The sequence below is a fragment of the Ceratotherium simum genome, chromosome 1 (assembly GCF_057802395.1).
Source record: "Ceratotherium simum simum isolate JZ-2026a chromosome 1, ASM5780239v1, whole genome shotgun sequence".
Taxonomy (NCBI): Eukaryota; Metazoa; Chordata; class Mammalia; order Perissodactyla; family Rhinocerotidae; genus Ceratotherium; species Ceratotherium simum.
This window is the reverse complement of record NC_141900.1, coordinates 14,441,504-14,463,574: the sequence shown is the minus strand read 5'-3', so window position 1 is coordinate 14,463,574 and position 22,071 is coordinate 14,441,504. Positions and strand designations below refer to the sequence as shown.

At 35.9% G+C, this 22,071-nt stretch overlaps 1 protein-coding gene across 10 annotated transcripts in view; it reads left to right on the top strand.

The window, feature by feature from the left end:
* Nucleotides 1-22,071, top strand: part of SUGCT (succinyl-CoA:glutarate-CoA transferase) — a 750,850-nt gene that overhangs the window by 69,384 nt on the left and 659,395 nt on the right. For all 10 annotated transcript variants that reach the window (XR_015553052.1, XR_015553125.1, XR_015553150.1 and 7 more), the window contains one exon: nucleotides 17,750-17,841. Coding sequence is in view for 7 of the 10 variants with exons in the window: in XM_087435096.1 (XP_087291222.1) it covers nucleotides 17,750-17,841 (92 nt within the window). In the remaining 3 variants the exon portion in view is untranslated. The remainder of the gene's footprint in view (nucleotides 1-17,749; nucleotides 17,842-22,071) is intronic.

Sequence of the window (22,071 nt, the reverse complement as noted above, 5' to 3'; positions counted from 1 at the left end):
GCGCCCGGGATCCGAACCCAGGCCACCAGTAGTGGAGCGAGCGCAGTTAACCACTAAGCCACGGGGCCAGCCCACTGCAAACTTATTAAACCTCCTATTGGTTTATTCTACAAGTGATTATTTAAACCAGTGCCGTTACATGTTATACCCTTCCTCCCGATTTCGTGTTATTTCTCTGCTTTTGGATTTGGTGTCAATATGTGTATTTGCTTATGTAGGAAGCAGTTACCGAGGAGTCTGCATTTTTGGAAAGACTTTAATTATTCACAGCTTTGGGCAGCTCAAAGATTACTGGATTTTATTTGAAATCTTCCTTACTTGGGTTGCTTTTACTCTTTTGTTTCATTGATCTCTATTAAATAAAGATGTAGACTGTACTTAATTGAGTATTTTTCTCTTGGCAGTGGAGAAAGGCTAAAGGTGATTCCTGTTAATTTGTTACTCAGTTGAGTTATTCATTTATCTGGGTTTGATTTCAGATGATGTTTAGTCTCTGTAAAGAGGTCAGTACTGGACATTTTTGTGTTCTTTGCCTAAAATGTCCTTTCACAGGCTGACGTAGTGCTGCTATTTGGAGTGTGGGAATCTAGCTATAGGGAATTAGTTTTATGTGAGAGTCTGGCTGGATTTTTATTTTCTTTTCTACTCATAGAATGTGTTTTATATTTCTGTCATTTAAAATTTGATTTTGCTCCTGAAAATGAAAAATATGTAACAATTGTAATTCTCTTTATTCTTTAATGATTTTATAAGGCATTTGTCAGAACGTGAGCTGCATTCATCTTGTAGAAAATGTTAACTCTTGGGATATAGATTAAACTGTTGATATAGTTTCTTGTGAATAGAGTCCATGAAAATATATTTGAATTCTTAATTTGAGGGCCAATTCTGTAATTTATTTTCATTATATATCAGTGTGGTTGATAATAGTGTTTTCCCTCCCTACTTGAATAAGTCTTCTGGGATTTAGGATAATCAATGTGTGTGTGTTTATGTACATGATTGTGGGTGTAGTTAAAGTCACTTTTAGCAGGATGCATTAGCATGATCATCAAAGCCTTTACCATTGTAGATTCCATTTGGATGATGATAGTTTTGAAGACTTTTTATTTCTTTTACATAAAAAACACAGTGTATTTTATAGGCAAGATGACATCTTGATATTCAATTACCTCTAACTCCTGTCAATCCTGTAAAAACATTTATTTTGATAGTTTATGTGAAGAAAATCGTAGATATGCATGAAATAGTATAAAATACAAAAATGTGCACCAATCAGGTAACAAAAGTTTATTAAGTTCCTACTGTCTGTTTAGTGTTATGCTAACTAGTTGGAGAAAATGAAACATATGTCTAAGAAACAATTGTCAAGCAAGATATAGTTTTATATATTAGCATCATCAAATTGGATATCATAAAATAAAGTGGTAAATCTGTGATAAAGATATCATCAGTGTAAACATTTTTTTTGCTTACTATGCTTTTGCTGTATCGCAGAATACTGCTTAACTTATAAATTAATTTACTTTTTCTGACTAGGAACATGTACTTAGTACTATATATCAGATGTTGTAGGTGCTGTACAATTAATCAACCAATTTTGCTGCCTTTCTCTGATAGAGATTGAGGGATCTAATTTCAAAAGTTATGAGGTAGCAACCCATGTTAATCACATTTTTGGTCTTCAAACAACATATGAAGTGTTGATACTCATGGAAATATTTTGTAGAAGTTGTTACATAGCGATGAGTGTCAACACTTCAGTAATTACTTATAGAATCCCAGTAGCTGTGTGACCTTGGATAAGGCATAATTTCTCAAAACCTTATTCTTCTCAATAGTAGTTAAGATAAGATAATAAAATTTTCCTCATGTAGTTCTGTGACACTTCAATGAGATAACACATGCAAGGCACCAACACAGTTCCTGGAACATAGGAAATGCTCTATACATGTTAAATATTATTATTATTACCCTAAATTACCTATTCATTGACTTTGTGGAGTCCTTGGATTAAGTTTTGGTTGTTTAGCGGGTTTGCAGGGAGGTCTCTTGCTATATTGAAATTTGCAGGAATCTTACTGGAATCCTGCTGAGGTATGTAACCTTGCATGTAAAAAGGTACATATCTTACAGGTTAGAAATGCTGTATCTGTACCCTAAGGGAAAAAGAAGAAAAACCAGCAAAATGAGGTATGACTGTGAGAATCTAAATTTTCATGCATATGACAGAAGAACAAACCCTATTAAATGGAAAGTATGATTGTGGGAAAACTTTCAAAGTAATAGGAAGGTTTTTCACAATGCCAAAAAGTTGAATGAAAAGCCATAAGAATGTGAAACTTTGGCCCATTCACTGAACACATCTCATTTAGTTGTCACAGTGGAGGGAAGAGGCATGATAAGGGAAATGTCCACAAAACAAAGCACACAAATCACAAAAACCAAAAACACTTCCTAGAGACCTGGCTCTTGAATTTGTTTCTGAATTAATCCTATAAAGTAGAAAGTGGCTGAGAAGATTCTTCAGAATAGAATACAACTCTCCTATTCAGATGAGGGAGAACCAGATCGGGGAACTGAAAACTTGAGTGTAAAATCTAGTTTTGCTATTGACTGGCTTTATGACTTCAGACAAGTCACTTAACCTCTCTGGACCTCATTTTTCTCATCTGTGAAGCAAGAACTTTTGCTCCAGACTGATTCAGCTCTAATATTCCTTGCTATACTTTTAGACTTACAAAATGAAATTTGCATGTCATTCTTAAATTTATTTATTTTTTGACGTTTTATTGTGGAAAATGTTAAAGTTACATAAAAGTAAAGAGAATAGTGTAATGGCTCTTGAGGTACATATTACCCAGCTCAATAATGATCAATTTATGGTCAATCTTATTTTGTCTACAAACCCACCTCTTCTCCCTCCCCTGATTATTTAAAAGCAAATCTAAGCCTTCATATCTTTTCATTTCTAAATATTTCAGAATATATCTAAAAGAAAAGGACTGTTTTTAAGCATAAACACCGAAAGTCATCACATGTAAATATAAAAATAACTATAATTCCTTAATATCATCAAACATTCAGTTAGTGTTTAGATTTTCCCAATTCTCTCTTTCTTTTTTTTTTGTTTTTTTTAAAGATTTTATTTATTTTATTTTTTTCCCCCAAAGCCCCAGTAGATAGTTGTATGTCATAGCTGCACATCCTTCTAGTTGCTGTATGTGGGACTCGGCCTCAGGATGGACGGAGAAGTGGTGCCTCGATGCACACCCGGGATCCGAACCCGGGCCACCAGCATTGCAGCGCGCGCACTTAACCACCAAGCCACAGGGCCGGCCCTCTCTTTCTTTTTATAGTTTGTTAATTTGAACTGGAAACCAAATGAAATCCAATCATTGCAACTGATTGATATGTCTCTCAAATCTCCTTTAATTTATAGTTCCTCCTTAGTCACTTTTTTTCTTGCAATTTATTTGTTTAGAAACCAGTTTATTTGTCCTGTTGTGTAGTTGGAATTTTGCTGATTACATTCCCATGTTGTTTAGTTTTTGTTGTTGTTGTTCTTTATAAATTGACATATCCATAGGCTTGCTCAGATTTTGGTTTGATTTCTTTTTGTCAAGAATATTTCACAGAAAGTGGTGTCTGGTTCCACTAGGAGGCACATAAGTGCTGGCTATCCCTCTTTTTGTGATGTTAGCCACCATTGATGATGATTGCCTAGATCTATTAATTCATTAGGAGTTAACAAAATAATGATGTCCTAATTCTGTTATTCCTTCTTCATCTATTGGTTGGAAGACTTCTATAAAGGGAATATTTCCCTCATCAACTATTTGATTAACCTGAGGTTTAGTTCATTTAGTAAAGGTCGGGTAGATGCGAATTCTTTCCATTTACCAATTTTCTTAATAATGAATTGATTCCCTAGTATTCTTATTCCCTAGTATCCTCTAAAGTTGACTGATGATTTACAAAAAATATCATTATGAACTCACAGAATTTAACATATTTAATGTGTTTCAGTCCATTGCAGCTATTATCCTTATTGATACTCAAAATGGTCTCATCTGTGGCCAGTGGCGGCCTTTTCGAGTTGGCTTCTGCATCCTTTTGACATGACCAATAGTCTTTGATAGCTTCCTTGATTTCTGGAATAAGAAGATATTCCAGGCACATTTTGTACATTTCTTGCCCTATTCTGGAATCAACCATTTCCCCAAGGAATCTTAATTTCTTTTAGTGGGAAATGGTATTTAAAACGACAGTCTGGATACTAGGGATGCTCATTGCTACTAGGTTAGTCTTTGCTTCTAAGCCTTTTCAGTGGACAGAGAAGAAAATAAATATTTAAAAAAAATCAAATGCATTATGAGTTCATAATCCATAATTTTAATTCAGAAACAATATACACACCAGAAAAGGAGCAGAGAAAGAAAGTTCAGATGTTTACATACATTTTGAAGGATTGCATATTTATTATAAAATATTTTATTGCCTTCTGTTCTCCTTTCAGGTAGACAATCTATTGTTGGAATTTCTGTAGCTGCTGGAATAGTAGTATTAGCTATCTAGCTAGTAGCCATGATATTAACTTTAAACATACTCCTGTTTTGGTTTTAAATTCATTACCAGGATAGATCCTAGTCCTCTTTGAAACATCTTCTTTCTTGCCCACAATAGCCCATCATTCACAGGTCTTTATCTTAAAGAGGATTATGTTTACCAGGCAGATGGGGAAGCAGGTGTCACAAGTAAAATGGCATGTACAGAGGCCCAGAGGAATGAAAGAGCCTTGTGTATTTGGAGAACAGCTATACTATGAGTTTTTTCAAGGGGTGACAGGAGATAAGACACATGGAGTGGTTAGGGGCCAGGTCACAAAGGACTCAGTATGTCATACTAAAGAATTATTATTTTTATCCTGTAGGTAATTTTATAAGAATTTAATAAGGGAAATGACTTAATCAGAATTACATATTCAAAAGGTCTTTGTAGCCATGTGAAGAATAAACTGAGGTAGGGGACCAGTATGTAAGCTATTGCAGGGCATAAAGGTTTAGATGGATTTAAGAGTTATTTGGCAGATCAAATAATAAGGAATTAGTGATCAGTCAGATATGGACAGGGAGTGAAAGAAAAGAGTTCAGGATGACTCTTAGGGTTCTGGATTGTGCAAATGTGTAGGTAATGCTTCATTCAGTGAAACAGTGAATGTAGGAGAAGGAGCAGTCTGGGTTGGTGGCTTATGAGTGTGACTGAGGTGGGATGATGAGTTCTGTTTAGAGCATCTTCAGTTTAAGGTACCTTGGATTTTTTGGTGGAGATGTCCATACACATACAAACAAACATCTTTATGGTTAAGGACCCAGGACTTGGGTTAAAATCCTAGCTCTGCTACTTCCTATCTGTGTAACCTTGGACAAGTCACCTAACCTTTCTAAGCCTCGGTTTTTATAGTTATAAGAAAGGAATAATGGAGGGGCTGGCCCGGTGATGTAGTGGTTAAGTTCACATGCTCCGCTTCGGTGGCCCAGGGTTTGCAGGTTCAGATCCTGGGTGTGGACCTATGCACTGCTTATCAAGCCATGCTGTGGCAGGCATCCCACATATAAAGTAGAGGAAGATGGGCTTGGATGTTAGCCCAGGGCCAATCTTCCTCAGTAAAAAAAAAAAAGGAGGAAGATTGGCAACAGATGTTAGCTCAGGGCTAATCTTCCTCACCAAAAAAAAAAAAAAAGGGGTAATGGTACCTAACTCATAGGGGTTTTCTGTGAGTTAAATGATCTAATGGATAAAAATCTAACAACATGCCTAATATACAATAACACAATAAATATTGTCATCATTATTCTAGGTATGGGTGTTGCTAGTATCTTGTTTGGGGCCATGGTATGGATGAGATTCGTTAGAGAGAACAGAGAATAAGAAGAGAGGGGGCCAAATATGGACTATTAGGAAATGTCAGCAGTTGAATCTGGGAAATTTAGTTGCCTGGACCTTCCCACTTTGTCCTCTGCTCCAAACAGGTTATTTCAGGTGTTACTGGAGGAAGTACAGTATAATGTTTGTCTTATAGCCAAAGACTAAGTGTTAAGTTAGATAAGTATTAAGTACGTAAGTGTTATTCTGTTTCCCAAGCTTATTTATTCACATTCATTCATTTATTCAATATACATTTACTGAGATACCAGCAGACATTATTCTAGGTGCTGAAGATTTCTCAGAGAACAGACACCTAGGTCACAGCTCTCATGGTGCTTACATCCTAGAGAAGAGACAAGTATTCATCAAAGAAATAAAAATATCACATAGTGATAAGTGCTTTAGAGAGAATGAAAATATGATAAAATGCTAGAGAGTTCCTAGGAGTCTACTTTAGGTTGAGCGGTCAGGGAAGGCCTCTTTGAGGAGGATATATTTAAGATCACATAATCAGTAGTAGCCAGCCACGTGAAGATTGGAGGGAAGAACATTCTAGGTGGTGCAAAGACCTCAGGGTGGAAATAAGCTGTGAGTGTATTCAGAGAACAGTAAGAAGGCCAGTGGGACTCAAGGCAGAGGGCGGTGGGAAAATTGATGACATTAGGCCAGAGAGCAGGCAGCGACCAAACCATGAAAGGCTCTTAGCCAGGATAAGGAGTTTGGATTTACTCCAGGTGACTTGGACAGCCCCCAGAAAGCTTTAGGCAGGAAAGCAGTGCACTCTCATTTACATTTTAGAAAGATCACTGTGATCGCAAGAGGCAAGCAGTAGGTAGGGAGACCAGAAACAGGAGGCTAATGAAATAGTCTAGGTGAGACATACTTTATTTTGTTCTCTGTTCTCCTTTTATTGTTGGGCCAAAGTCTCATCCCAAAGCTCTTGGTTGCTTGGAAGCCTCAAAGCTGTCCTTGAACTGATCCCTGTCAAGAGAGCTGTCCTGATCTTTGAGGTGCTGTCAGCCTGGAGCAGATAGATACAAGCAGTGATGACCTACTGAGGGTCCTTAAGCTGCCTCTTAACTAGGGGTGCATGAATGGGGTTCTAAGATTATAAGCACATATTCAATTACTTTCTTCTGGGTAGCATTCATAACTTCTCAGTTTGTCAAAGGGACCTTTGACCTCCAAAAAGTTGACCTTTGATAGACGGCATGTTGAGCACTGTGGGAGGTGTTATAGGCGTTACAGAAAACTAAAGCACCAGTGAGAGCTCTTGCTTTCTAAGAGCTCACAAGTTAAGGAGAAAAGGAAAACACAAAGTTAGACACAGTTAAGAAGAAAAATGAGTGAAACCAGGGCTGGCAAGTCGATCATCTGGTATTCAGGGCAAATGTTAAAGATAAGAAATCTTTTCCCTTTAGCTTCCTTCCCTCGCATTTTTACTTACGAGTCTGGAAATGCAAGTTTCGCCTTATAGTCAATGTTCATAAAAGCCACAAGATGGCGAGGTTGCTCCTTAAAATAAATGTGAGTAAGTAACAGAGGGTGGTGGTGGTGAGACAGAGTGAGAGAGAAAGAGAATGAGGGGTGTTTCTCTCTGATTTTCCATAACCTTCTTAATTTTCCTTTCCCCCTTACTTAAATATAACATAGAACTAACATGCTTAAATTTTTCCTCTTTAATTTGGATTTTGATCATAGTTATTTTTGGAATTGTAAAGCTGAAAATAAAATTAAAAAGAACTGTCTGTATCCCATGTTTGCTATTTTTCAGCTTTGTATTAAATTATTAATAAATAATTCAATCTTCACATTCCCACAGAGTAATCTTTACAGAATACCATTTTGATAATGTCAGTTCCCTGCTTTAAAATTTTCTATTTATTGTCATAAATATTTGTTGATAGTGCTGGTAGTCAGTATTCAAATAGCTAATGTAAGTGTAAGGTGAAAAGGTAGAATAATTTTTGACCCATATTACAAAAAAATATGTATATTTTATTATTGTTAGCTTCTTTTCTAAAATAACTGCAAGTTTCCAAGTTCAAAAACTTTCAATTTTAATGAGTTATTAAACAACATAATTGCAATGCTTAGAATATTTATTCTCATCATCTCAGCACACCTCAAGGCAGTTTTCATTATTCTCAATATTTTGTGGAAAGGGCAAACTACTATGTTATTAGTATATTAATTAATGCATATTATTAACAGTATATTTAGCTCTCAATGTAAAATATAGTTTGCTTATGCTGTCTTATCAGATTGAATCCTCATAATAAATCTGTGAGATAAATGTGAATATTGTGGACACTGAGGCTCAGAGAGATTAAATGAATTGTCAATGATTTAGTAGTTGGCAGAGCTATAATTTTAATCCAGATTTTTTCAATCCTAAAACTCATCCTCTTATTCACTATGCCATACTGTCTCCACGAGAGTAACTATTTATATTTCTTTTTAATAGAAATACTTGAAAGTTGTAATTTAAAGTAATTAGGATATTTGTGCCTCCCCTGTGTTGTAAGCTGAACAAGAGAATTTGTATCACAAGGCAAGTGTTATGGTGCACTTTTATTTAGCAAGCTGTTTGTTTTTCTGAGCATGTTTTCCTACAGGCCTTTATTTAGAAGACTCCATTTAGAGTTGTGCTGATGGTGAGGGGCCCCTATTTGTCCCATTTGAGGATTTGGGTTCCTGGCCAGAAGCCTGAGCACCTGATTCTCCCTACCTAGAGCAGACTGAAACTTACTTCTTTCTCTTGACTTTCTTTTCAGATAACAGGTGGTTCGCTAGCACACAGTGTTCTGTGCTTATGGTGGAGCTTCTCTCTGCTCCTGGAGGCCTGTTTTATGCTGGGGATACCAGTAGTTTAAAAACCATTGTGTTCAAGACTGGAAGCATGGTCTGGGGTGTCCTTTAGCTGTAACCTTGCTGTCCTGGAATATAAATTCACTCCTAAACTTTGGCATTAATTTCTATATTTCTGCATAGGGAATGTAGAGTTATACTTTATTTCCCTTTTTGTTTCCTCCATATCCCATTTTTAGTTTTCTAAAGATTTAAAAATTAATAGTTCAGAATTTACAAGTTTTGTTTTTGAAATTGGGAGACAAACATGACAGAGCCTAGAATTTTATTTGGCTGTTTTTTTACCTGAATCAAGACATTTTGGTATTTTTAAAAATAGTTGTACTTTTTCTTCATACAACAATTTTAATTGAAACAAGTATAATGAGTATGAATATACTGGAAAGAAAAATTGGCTATGAATGAATAATTATTGACGTTGGTTGATGGATTTATTATATGATTTGCTCTACCTTTATTTCTGTGAAATTTTCCACAAATAAACATAAAGGAGAGACATGTTGTGACATCTTTTGTGCCATCAATAATGGTAAATGTAGTTTAATCTTGAACTATTTTAATTTATTAATACTAAGTGACAATTTTATCTGGGGACCTTTTTTTACATACTTAGCATTTCTTTTCTTTCATTTCTCCCCCCCTAGACTTATTGAGGAATAATTGACAAATAAAATTGTATATATTTAAAGTGTACAATGTGATTTTTTGATATACATATATATTGTGAAATGATTACCACAATCAAATTAATTAACATTTCCATCACCTCACATAGTTAACTCTTTGTGTTTTTTTTTTGGTGGTGAGAATGCTTAAGATCTACTCTCAGCAAATTTCAAGTATATGATATCGTATTATTAACTATAGTTGCCATGCTGTGCATTAGATCCTCAGATCTTATTCATCTTATAACTGAAAGTTTGTGCTCTTTGACCAGCATTTCCCTAGCCCCTGGTAAGCACCATTCTACTCTCTGTTTCTATGAGATTGGCTTTTTTTTTTTTTTTTCCAGATTCCACGTATAAGTGATGCCATACAGTATGTGTCTTTCTCTGTTTGGTTTATTTCACTTAGCATAATGCCCTCCAAGTTCATCCATGTTTTTGCAAATGGCAGGATTTCCTTCTTTTTAATGGCTTAATAATATTCCATTATATACACATATAAAACATTTTCTATATCCATTCACATATTTTTTTTTTTAAAGATTTTATTTATTTATTTTTTCCCCCCAAAGCCCCAGTAGATAGTTTTATGTCATAGCTGCACATCCTTCCAGTTGCTGTATGTGGGATGCGGCCCCAGCATGGCCGGAGAAGCGGTGGGCGCCGGGGATCCGAACCCGGGCTGCCAGCAGCGGAGCGCGTGCACTTAACCGCTAAGCCATGACGCCGGCCCTCCATTCACATATTGACAGACACTTAAGTTGTTTCCATATCTTTGTTATTGTGAATAATGCTGCAATGAACATGGGAGGGCAGACATCTTTTTGAGATATTGATTTCATTTAATTTTGATATATACCCAGAAATAAGATTGCTGGATCATATGGTAGTTCTATTTTTAATTTTTAGAGGAACTTCCATACTGTTTTCCATAATAGCTGTACCAATTTACATTCCCACCAACAATGCTCAAGAGTTTCTTTTTTTCTACAACCTTGCCAACATTTGTTATTTCTTGTTTTTGATAATACATCTTAACAGGTGTGTGGTGATATCTCATTGTGGTTTTGATTTGCATTTCCCTGAGGATTAGTGAAGTTGAGTACCTTTTCATGTACCTATTGGCCTTTTATATGTCTTCTTTGGAAAAATGTCTATTCAGATCCTTTGCCCATTTTTTAATCAGATTATTTATTTTTTTACTATTGTGTGGTATGAGTTCCTTATATATTTTAGATATTAACCCTTTATCAGATGTCTTGTTTGCAAATATTTCCTCCCATTCTGTAGGTTAGCTTTTCATTTTGTTGATTCAACTGTTTAGTTTGATGTAGTCCCACTTGTCAACTTTGCTTTTGTTGCCTTTGCTTTTGGTGTCATATCCAAGAAATCATTGTCAAGGCCAATGTGGAGAAGATCTCTCCCTATGTTTTCTTCTAGGAGTTTTAAATTTTAGATATTACATTTAAGTCTTTAATGCATTTTGAGTTGATTTTTGTGTATGGTGTAAGATAGGGATCCAGTTTCATTCTTTTGCATGTGAATATCTGGTTTTCTCAACAGCATTTATTGAAGAGACTATCCATTCCCCATTGTGTGTTCTTGGTGCTCTTGTCAAGAATTGGTTGACCATGTATACATAGTTTTATTTCTGGGCTCTCTATTCTGTTCCATTGGTCTATGTGTCTGTTTTTATGCCAGTACCACATACTGTTTTGATTACTGTAGCTTTGTAATGTATTTTGAATCAGGAAGTGTGATGTCTCCTTATTCCTAATAATAGCTTTGGTTATTTGGGGTCTTTTGTGGTTCGATATGACTTTTAGGATTATTTTTCTATTTCTGTAAAGAGTACCATTGGGAGTTTGTTGGAGATTGCATTAAATTTGTAGATCGCTTGGGGTAGTATGGACAATTTGACAATGTTAATTAGTCCAATCCCAGAGCATGGGATAGCTTTCCATTTATTTGTGTCGTCTTCAGTTTCTTTCATCAGTGTCTTATAGTTTTCAGTGTACAGGTCTTTCATCTCCTTGATTAATATATTCTTAAGTATTTTATTGTTTTTAGTACTATTGTAAATAGGATTGGTTTCTTAATTTCTCTGTCAGATAGTTCATTGTTAGTGTATGGAAATGCAACTCACTTTTGTATGTTGCTTTTGTATTCTGAAACTTCACTGAATTTATTTTTTAGTTCTAACAATTTTTGGGGGTAGTGTTTAGGATTTTCTATATATAATATTAAGTCATCTGAAAACATAGACAGTTTTACTTCTTTTTTTTCAGATTTGGATGGCTTTTATTTCTTTTTCTTGCCTAATTGCTCTGGCTAGGACTTCCAATACTATGTTGAATAAAAGTGGCAAGAGTGGACATCCTTATCTGTTTCCTGATCTTAGAGGAAAAACTTTCAGCTTTTCACTGTTGAGTATGATGTTAGCTGTGGGCTTGTCATATATGGCCTTTATTATGTTGAAGTACGTTCTCTCTATACCCATTTTGTTGGGAGTTTTTATCATGAATGGATGTTGAATTTTGTGACATGCTTTTTCTTTGTCTATTGAGATGATCGTAGATTTTTATCCATTTTGTTAATGTGGTATATCACATTGATTGATTTGTGGATATTGAACCATTCTTGCATCCCTGGAATAAATCCCACTTGATCATGATGTACGATCTTTTAAATGCACTGTTGAATTTGATTTGCTGATATTTTGTTGAAGATTTTTGCATCTATGCTCATCAGGGATATTGGCCTATAGTTTCCTTGTAGTGTCTTTGTCAGGTTTTGGTATCATGATAATGCTGGCTTCCTAAAATGAGTTTGGAAGTGTTCCCTCCTCTTCTATTTTTTTGGAAGAGTTTGAGAAGGATTGGTATTAATTGTTCTTTAAGTATTTGTTAGAATTCACCAAAGAAGTCATCTGGTCCTGGACTTTTGTTTGTTGGGAGATTTTGGATTACTGATTCAGTCTCCTCACTAGTAACCACTCTGTTCAGATTTCTATTTCTTCATGATTCAGTTTTGGTAGGTTGTATGTTTCTAGGAATTTATGCATTTCTTCGAGATTGTTCAGTTTGTTGGTATATAATTGTTCATAGTAGTCTCTTATGATCCTTCATATTTCTGTGTTATCACTTGTAACATCTCCTCTTTTATTTCTGATTTTATTTATTTGAGTCCTCTTTTCTTTTTTCTTGGTGAGTCTAGCTAAAGGTTTGTCAATTTTGTTTATCTTTTCAAAAAACTCCTCTAGTTTCATTGATCTTTTCTAGTGTTTTTTAAGTCTCTATTTCACTTATTTCTGCTGTGATCTTTGTTGTTTTCTTCCTTCTGCTAACTTTGAGTTTTGTTTGTTGTTCTTTTTCTGATTCCTTGAAGTGTAAAGTTAGGTTGTTTATTTGAGATTTTTCTTGTTTCTTGATATAGGACTGTATCACTGTGAACTTCCCCTTTAGAACTGCTTTTGCTGCATCACATAAGTGTGGTATGTTGTATTTCCATTTTCATTTGTCTAAAGGTATTTTTTTGATATCTGTTTTGATTTCTTTTTTGATCCATTGATTGTTTAGTAGCATGTTGTTTACTCTCCACATGTTTATGAATTTTCCAGTTTTCTTCTTGTAATTGATTTCTAGGTTCATACCATTATGGTCAGAAAAGATGCTTGATATGATTTCAGTTTTCCTAAATTTATTAAGACTTGTTTTGTGGCCTAACATACGATTTATCCTGAAGAATGTTCCATGTGTGCTTGAGAAGAATGTGTATTTTGATGCTGTTGGATGGAATATTGTGTAAATGTCTGTTAAATATGCTGGTTTAATCTGTAGTTTAAGTCCAATATTTTCCTTATTGATTTTCTGTCCGGATGATCTATCCATTGTTGAAAGTGGGATATTGAAGTCCTCTACTGTTATTGTATTGCTCTCTATTTCTCCCTCCAGGTCTATTAATATTTATTTTATATATTTAAGTGCTCCTATGTTGGATGCATAAATATTTACAAGTGTTATATCCTCTTGTTGCATTGCCCCCTTTATCATTATATAATGACCTTCTTTGTCTCTTATTATAGTCTTTGTCTTAAAGTCTATTTTATTTAATATAAATATAGCTACCCCTGTTTTCTTTTGGTTTCCGTTTGCATGGAATATCTTTTTCCATTCCTTTACTTTCAGTCTGTGTCCTTAAAGCTGAAGTGAGTCTCTTGTAGGTGGCATATAGTTGAGTCTTGTTTGTTTTATTGATTCAACCACTCTATGTCTTTTGATTGGAGAATTTAGTCCATTTACATTTAAAATAATTTTGATAGGTATGGACTTACTATTGCCATTTTGTTAATTCTTTTCTGGTTGTTTTGTAATTTCTTTGTTCCTTTCTTTCTCTCTTGTTTTCTTACTTTGTGATTTGATGATTTTCTATAGTGGTATGCTTCTTTCTCTTTATCTTTCGTGTATCTACTATAGGTTTTGCTTTGTATTACCATGAGGCTTACGTAAAACATCTTAGTTATAACAGTCTATTTTAAGCTGATAACAGTCTAACTTTAAATGTATACAAAAGTTCTACATTTTTGCACCCCTCCAACATTTTATGTTTTTGATATCACACTTTACATCTTTTTTATATTATGTATCCATTAACAAATTATTATAGTTATAGGTAGTCTTAATACTTTTGTCTTTTACCCTTTATACTAGAGTTATAAGTGATTTACCCACCACTGTTATAATATTAGAGTATTCTGATTTTAATCATATATTTACCTTTACCAGTGAGTTTTATATTATCATATGTTTTAATGTTGTTAATTAACATCCTTTTGTTTCAGCTTGAAGAACTCCCTTTAACATATCTTATAAGGCAAGTCTAGTGGTGATAAACTCCTTCAGCTTTTACTTTTCTGCAAAACTTTTTATCTCTCTTTCAATTCTGAAGGAAAATTTTTTTTGGTAGAGTATTCTTAGCTGGCAGTTTTTTTTTTTCTTTCAGCACTTTGAATATCTCATCCCACGCCCTTCTGGCCTGCAAAGTTATTGTAAAATCCACTGATAGTCTTATGAGTGTTCCCTTGTACGTAACAAGTTGCTTTTCTCTTGCTGCTTTTAAGGTTCTCTCTTTGTCTTTAACTTTTGACAGTTCAATTATAATGTGAATCTCTTTAGATTCATCGTATTTGGTACTCTTTTGGCTGCCTGGATCTGATGTCTGTTTTTTTCCGCAGGTTAGGGAATTTTTTAGCCATTATTTCTTTGAATAAACTTTTGCCCCTTTCTCCCTCTCTCTTCTTCTGGGGCCCCTAAAATGCATCTATTGGTCCATTTGATGGTGTCTCATAAGTCCTTTAAGCTATCTTTATCTTTTTCAGTCTTTTTTCTTTTTGCTCCTCTGATTGTTATCTCTGTTTCATTAAGACTGGATTCTGGAGATTTATCCTGTTTTTTTTGTTTGGAACATATTACCATGTTTTTTCATTTTCCTTGAATCCCTATGTTGGTTTTTGTGCATTAGCTAAAACAACCACCTCACCTAGTCTGGGCAGCCTCATCTTGTGTGGAAGATGAATCTCGTTAATCAGTCCAGCCTGAGCTCCTGGTTGCCTCTGAAACCTTTGTGATTATCCAAGCTACTGTCTTTGTTCTTCGTGCCTCCCAGTTGTTGAGGGTATGAGAAGACCCATCAATGTTCCAAAGGGGACAATTGTAGTCAGCATCTAGACGCAGGCTGATTAAAAGCTGGACCCTCAGGCAAAAGCTGAGAAAGTAGGCAGTCTTATGCCTTCTAGGGAGAAACTGAGAGATGGGCATTTTTGCATTCTCTTTCTGCACTGAGCCTGGGTGTATAGCTTTGCGGGGTGGGAGGTGCTCTTTAGCACATTAAAAAACTGCTTGTTTGTTTGCTATAGTCCTGTGGACTCATGAATCCAAGCCCCATTGGCAATCAGAGCCAGGTGATCTGAGGTCCCATCCCTCAGGCAGTAGCTGCAAAAGTTGGGGCACCAGATGTGTAGAAGCTCCTTCCAGAGAGATGCTGGTGACCTGGTTTTATTGTTGGAGCAAGCTAAAGGGAGAAAGTAGGGAAAGTGCCCACTGGTTCTTTTGGGTTCCAGATAGGATTGCAGTCAGCACCTAGATGTGTGTTAATTAGTGTCTGGACCCTAAGGTAGCAGCTTACAAAGTATGCAGTCAAACCTTTTCCAAGAAAAGACTGGGAGATAAACATTTTTGCCTGCTCCTTTTGAGCTGAGCCCTGGGGGGATAGCTGTGGTTAGTGCTTGTGTGCATGTCAACAACAACTTTGTTTGCTATAGTCTTGTGGGACCCATGAATGCAAGCTCTGCTGGCTATCAGAGCTAGGTGTTTTGGGGGCCTGTCCCTTGGGTAGGAGCCTTAAAAGTTGGGGTGCTAGGTGTATCATCCAAACTGTTTGCTCCTCAGGGAGAAGCTGGGAGTTTGGGGTTGCATCCCAATTGTATGGCACTGTGCCTAGAGTGGGGTTTATGGTGAGAATGTGTCTCAGCGTTTTCTACCAATTTCTGTGTGGATATTTTCTCTGTTGCCCAATGTGTAGGAATCATTCAGCTAGCTTCTAGATTTCTCTCAGTGGGAATTGCTCTGTGTGTAGCTGTACATTCAGTGTGTCTATGGGAGGAGGAAAATGGCCTCCTATGTCACCATTTTGGTTAAAAACAAAATAGAAAAAAACTTCTTTAGTTTCTTTATTAATTTCCCTTTTATAGATTGTTTTTTAAAAAATAATCAGTTGTATATAACAAGTATTCATTCAAGAAATGTTATTGAATTCTATTCTAGATGCTGGTGATACAGCAGTGAATTGAAAAAAAAAAAATCTTGGGAGCATACATTTTAGTAGGGAGGAGACAAAATAAATCAATAAAAAACTATGTTATATATCTTATGGTGATAAAGGTTATAAAGACAGATATAATTGGCTAACATGATTAAGAGTGAGAAGTGAGTGTTCTCTTTTATAAAAGTTCTTCAGGGTGGTCTCTGGTTAGGAGACATTTGTGTGCAGACTTGGAGGATGCGAGAGAGTGAGGTATGTGGATATATGGAGTGAAATGGAGAGAGGGTGTTACAGGGGGCTGGAGAAGCAAGCAACGGCCCTGAGACACCCCTGTCTTAATATTTCTAAAGAAGAATATGCAGGGAATTGCAGCAAATCACTGACGGGTATGGAAGGCTCTTTGGCCACTCTTTGGCTGGTACATGGTATTTGGAGACAGATTCATGTAGCTCCTGATATAACCTTTATTATTCAACAGTAAGCACCAGGACTGAAGAGAGCAGGAGAAAATATTTCTTGTGTTCTTTTAATATTTGCTGATGGCAAAAAAAAAATAACTTTGCCTTCTCTTTGTAATCTTAAAAAGCATTGTTAGGAGATGTAATCATTTTATTTATGTTCAAATTTTTCATCATCATTTATATTCTTTGCATACTTGAGAAAATATGTAAATAGAACCTAGGGAGACATTGTTTTGTTTTACTTTGTATATTGTTTTGTATAGAGCAAGAGTGGCAAATACTTATTGGAGTCTGGAAGGCAAGTTAAATGAGTGAATCAGGTTAAGGCATAAAGGAGTAAGGAGTGGTGGAGACTGGCAAATTGGAGAATTTATGCCTTGTCTAAAGGGCAGAGCTGTTACTTAACTCTGATTGTTGCCATGTGAGAAAGTGGGCCTAGTTTTGAATTTATTTTCTGATTTTTTAAGAAAAACCAGAAATTTGCATTTATGTTCTATCCTGATTTTTTTTTTTTTTTTTAAAGATTTTATTTATTTATTTTTTCCCCCCAAAGCCCCAGTAGATAGTTGTGTGTCACAGCTGCACATCCTATTCTAGTTGCTGTATGTGGGACACGGCCTCAGCATGGCCGGAGAAGCAGCGCGCCGGTGGGAGCCCGGGATCCGAACTCGGGTCGCCAGCAGTGGAGCGCGCTCACTTAACCACCAAGCCACGGGGCCGGCCCTATCCTGATTTTTAAATGTTGGAAACTAAATAAAAATATTTCAAAATACTCTTCAGGCCAGGCGAAACATTCATGTAGGTGGGATTGAGCCCACAAGTCACAAGTTTGCAACCTTCTGGAGTATAACACCGTAATTAATTTTTACTGCCTCCTTCAAGGGATAGTATAGCTCTAGTAGTAACAAAATGCTGCAAGATTTCTGGATACAGATGGTTTTAACACACCATTGTACTATTGCTATCCCTGTGTGGTGCTGAATATGTCTATTCTTATTGTTTTAGGGTATGGTCAGACAGGTCCACTGTCTCGGCGAGCTGGTTATGATGCTGTTGCCTCTGCTGTTTCTGGTCTGATGCATATCACAGGGCCTGAGGTAGGTATCTTTCTTCAGGATATTCATGATTTCTTCCTCTATGTATTCCAAGGAGATTTTCATCTTTATTAACCCATGAGCTTAAACCTGAGTTAATTTTAGAAAGAAATCAGGGAAAGTGAATGACTTATTAAAAATGGAAGTGTTCATTACAAACGTACTCAAGACTAAATATAAATATGGCCCCATGGAAAAGAACAAACTTTTTAGTAAGAGGCAATAGATTAAGCAGTGAACACATTTTCTGTGTGTATTATATTATTCAAGCTTAATATAGGCACTTTTGTGTGACTTAGAAATATTCCTTCTGTGAATAGAATGGCTGACTAGACTAGTCTGCAGATGTCTGTTTCTACCAGAGTGCCTTTGATGGCCTGTGTAAATAGTGGAGGGTTTCTTTTTTGTTCAGGAACATTATAAGTGGTTATGCCTCAGGTTTAGTTGTGTCTGATTGTTATTTGCATTAGATTCTGACAGTGAAAGAATTATTTGATGCTATAATAATCCTTCTCCATTGATGATAGGTTAGGAAGTTCCTAAAAAGTATATAGATGATCAAAATGTGGTTGGTTAGATCAAAGATTCTTAGAAAATGGACTCGGGGAAAACAATAAGAATAGCGTTAAATTAAAAAAAAAGTGTGAAAGCCTAGTAAATAAAAATACTAAAAGACATCCATTTCCAAAACAAATTATATTGGTAAGTTTAAAAAACCTTTTCTAGTAGGTGTTCCTTCAGTTAATTTTTCAGGAAATGTTGCTGCAGTGTTGGGATAAACTAAAGCAGAGTGGCCTCAAGTCTTTTTTTTTACAGTCTTTACTCTTTTTATTAATTTGAAAGCAGGTGTTGAGATTTCAGTGACTTGAAATATAAGGTCTTTTGTACTTTGTTGTTTCATTTTCACAAGTTTTAGAAAAAATGGGTTGTGGTCTTTCCTTAAAATATTCAAGGGCACTGGTTTTCTTTCCATCTATGGAAAGAATGGAACATGGATATATCTCTCTTTGCTGTATCCCACAGAAGTTCTTATATGTACAAGACATTATTGTAAGTGGTTTTATTTAAGAGCACTGAGCTCAATTGTGAATATGTGAAAAGATCTGGGACTTTTAAATTTGTATATTCAAATGTTAAAATGAATTAACTCAAAAACAACTGAGGTGAAGGATTACTGTAGCTGCTTTAGTATGCTGTACTGTACTCTGACAGGGATAACTATACAGTGTCTGCTCAACCTTATCATTTATTAGTCAGTAACTTTCTCGTGTTCTACTCGGCGATTTTTGTTCTAGCTAAGCAAATAACAACAACATTGACTGAGGGCTTACTATGTGCCAAGCATTATTTTATATACTTCACATAAATTAAATAAAGTTAACTCCCGTATACTATATTTCTTTCACATGGACACATCTCTCATTTAATTCACGGATCCAATGTATGGTTATTGCACGTACTCCCTCTGTATTCTAGGAACTATGGCAGGTACTGGGGATTATTACTCAGGCAACAGGGTAGGCATAGTCCTTAAGTGGGGAAAATAAACATTAACAGAAAATAAACACTGAATACAAATAAAAAGAGCTCTGAAGATGAGTACAAGATGCTATTAACATATATAACAATGTGCCTCAGTCTCTTATAGTACTTCCAAGGATCTCTGCAAAATGTGGTTTGAGAGCAAAGGATGAAAGCATATTGAAGAGAATCAGGCCATGCTAGGAGTCTCCCTTAAAGGAGTTTTTTCCCCTGTTATCAGCAATATATTATAATTTCCTAAGCCTCTCAGCAGAGTTTCCACAAGAGGGATCACTTCTGAAAGCCTTGGCTATTCTTTAAAATTAGCCAATGCATACGCTCTATTGCCAGTTACATCATGTTGCATATGAACTTTTATCTACCTGCACAGTTGTGCATTTGTGCTGTAGCATAACACCATGTTGTCAGATGACTGGTTGGAGCCCAGGCTTCTCTATCAAGGAGGCTTCACCACATCACCCTACGTAGTGCAGCCTATCATTGTCAGGATGGTTGGTTAGGGAAGGTTTCTCCGAGGACCAGATATTTAAGGTGGGATGCAATTAGGCATTAACCTGGTGACTAGAGGGCAACACCATGCATGACGTCTAAATGTTGGAGAGTCTGGTAGGTCTGAGGAGCCAAAAGAAGTCCAGTGTCACTGGATTATTGTGAGATAGCAAAGAAGGGGAAAAATGAGGTTGGGTTGGGCCGGCCCCGTGGCTTAGCGGTTAAGTGCGTGCGCTCCACTACTGGTGGCCCGGGTTCGTATCCCAGGCACACACCGACGCACCGCTTGTCCGGCCATGCTGAGGCTACATTCCACGTACAGCAACTAGAAGGATGTGCAACTACGACATACAACTATCTACTGGGGCTTTGGGGGAAAAAAAGGAGGAGGATTGGCAATAGATGTTAGCTCAGAGCCGGTCTTCCTCAGCAAAAAGAGGAGGATTAGCATGGATGTTAGCTCAGGGCTGATCTTCCTCACAAAAAAAAAAAAAAATGAGGTTGGAGAGGCAGGGAGTGGTGGCTGAACTTATTGTTTATGGACTTATACTACTTAATAGTTTGATGAGAAGAGAAGTTACATTATCATATATACACATTTTTAGTGATGATCTAATATATTTCTGCTTGGAAAATGAGTGATGTTCCCAAAGAATAGACTGATATTATGGTGAAAAAACTCAAAATGCATGTTTTTTCTATTATGGAGTAATAATGCCATTTTTATCCCAAAAGCCATCACCTAAATGTATAATGTAGAATAAAATTTATGAAAGCAGGCTTTATAATTTAAGCAAACTAGTTACAGCTGACTTTCACTAAATCTAAATCTAGCCTTTTAGGTATGCTGTGGTGTTGTCAGATAAGATTCATATTTGATTACGAAGAAAAAGAGAACCGATACTGAGTACCTACACCGTGCTACACCCATGCTTGATGTTTTCCATATGCTATTATATGTTTTCACCCTCACATTGACCCTTCCAGGTAGATATTGATAAATTCTGTAACTGAAGCTTAAAGGCTTAGATAACTTGTCCAGAGTGCCCAGGTATGTAAAGTGCTAAAGCCAGACTTTGAACCCAGATCTGTTTTACTCCTTACAGCCTGTACTATACCCACTCTCCATGCTGCCTGAAGAATGAATCCTGATTTTTATTGTATTTGCATCTTGCTTGTGCATGCTATTGATATGATATGTTACAGTGTAGTGCATGGACCATTTGGTGTGGAAAGAAAGCACTCAGCTAAGAGTCTGGAGGCCTGGCTCTATCTAATTCTCTCCTATGTAATGTTTACTGGCTACCTAAAATGGGCCCCAAGAAAATATAAGCCTCATAAGACAATGATCTTTGCTTGGTCACTGCTGTATCTCTATGCCTAGAGCAGAGCCTGGCACTTAGTAAGCACTGAATAAACATATGCCAAATGAATGAATAAATGAATACCTGGCACTGTGCTATGTGAACATATTATATAGCTTCTCTGTGTTTCAGTGACGTGCATCTGGAAGTGATGCTTACACACTTCCTGTTCAAGATATTGTAAAGAGCAAATAAAATGTCTTTTATAAAATAAAATATAAATAATAAAATAATAATAAATAAAACAATATACTATAAAATAATAAAATAAATAAAATAATAAAATTAAAAACTTGTGTATAATATAAGGCAGTGCAAGTAAGAATCAGCAGTTGCTTTGTATATCTGCAGATTCCTCAGCTCTACCCTCAGGGATACTGATTTATGGGTATAGCCAACAAATATGCATATTGAATGGTGGCCCCAAGCTTCTGACAGAGATGCTTTGTGGATCACACTTGGAAAAATTATGAGAGGCGTTATTATTAAAAACCCCTTTGCAGTGGAAATAGACAGCAGATACTCTTTCATAGACTCTGACAGAAATTAATGACTTATTAAAGTTTATATATTATGTTTAAATTATAATCTTGTGCTTCAAACAAAATCATATTCCCTTGTTTTTTTTCATGTTTATGGCCTTATGCTAACCAGTTATTACTCAAAAGGGACATCTATCTATCTATGTATCTATCTATCTATCTATCTATCTATCTATCTATCTATCTATCTATCTATCTTTTTTTAATGCATAGGTGATATGAAGCTGAGATTGGGAATGAAATCAATGAGTATGAGATTCTGGAAAGTAAATAACTCAAATATATGTAATACATGT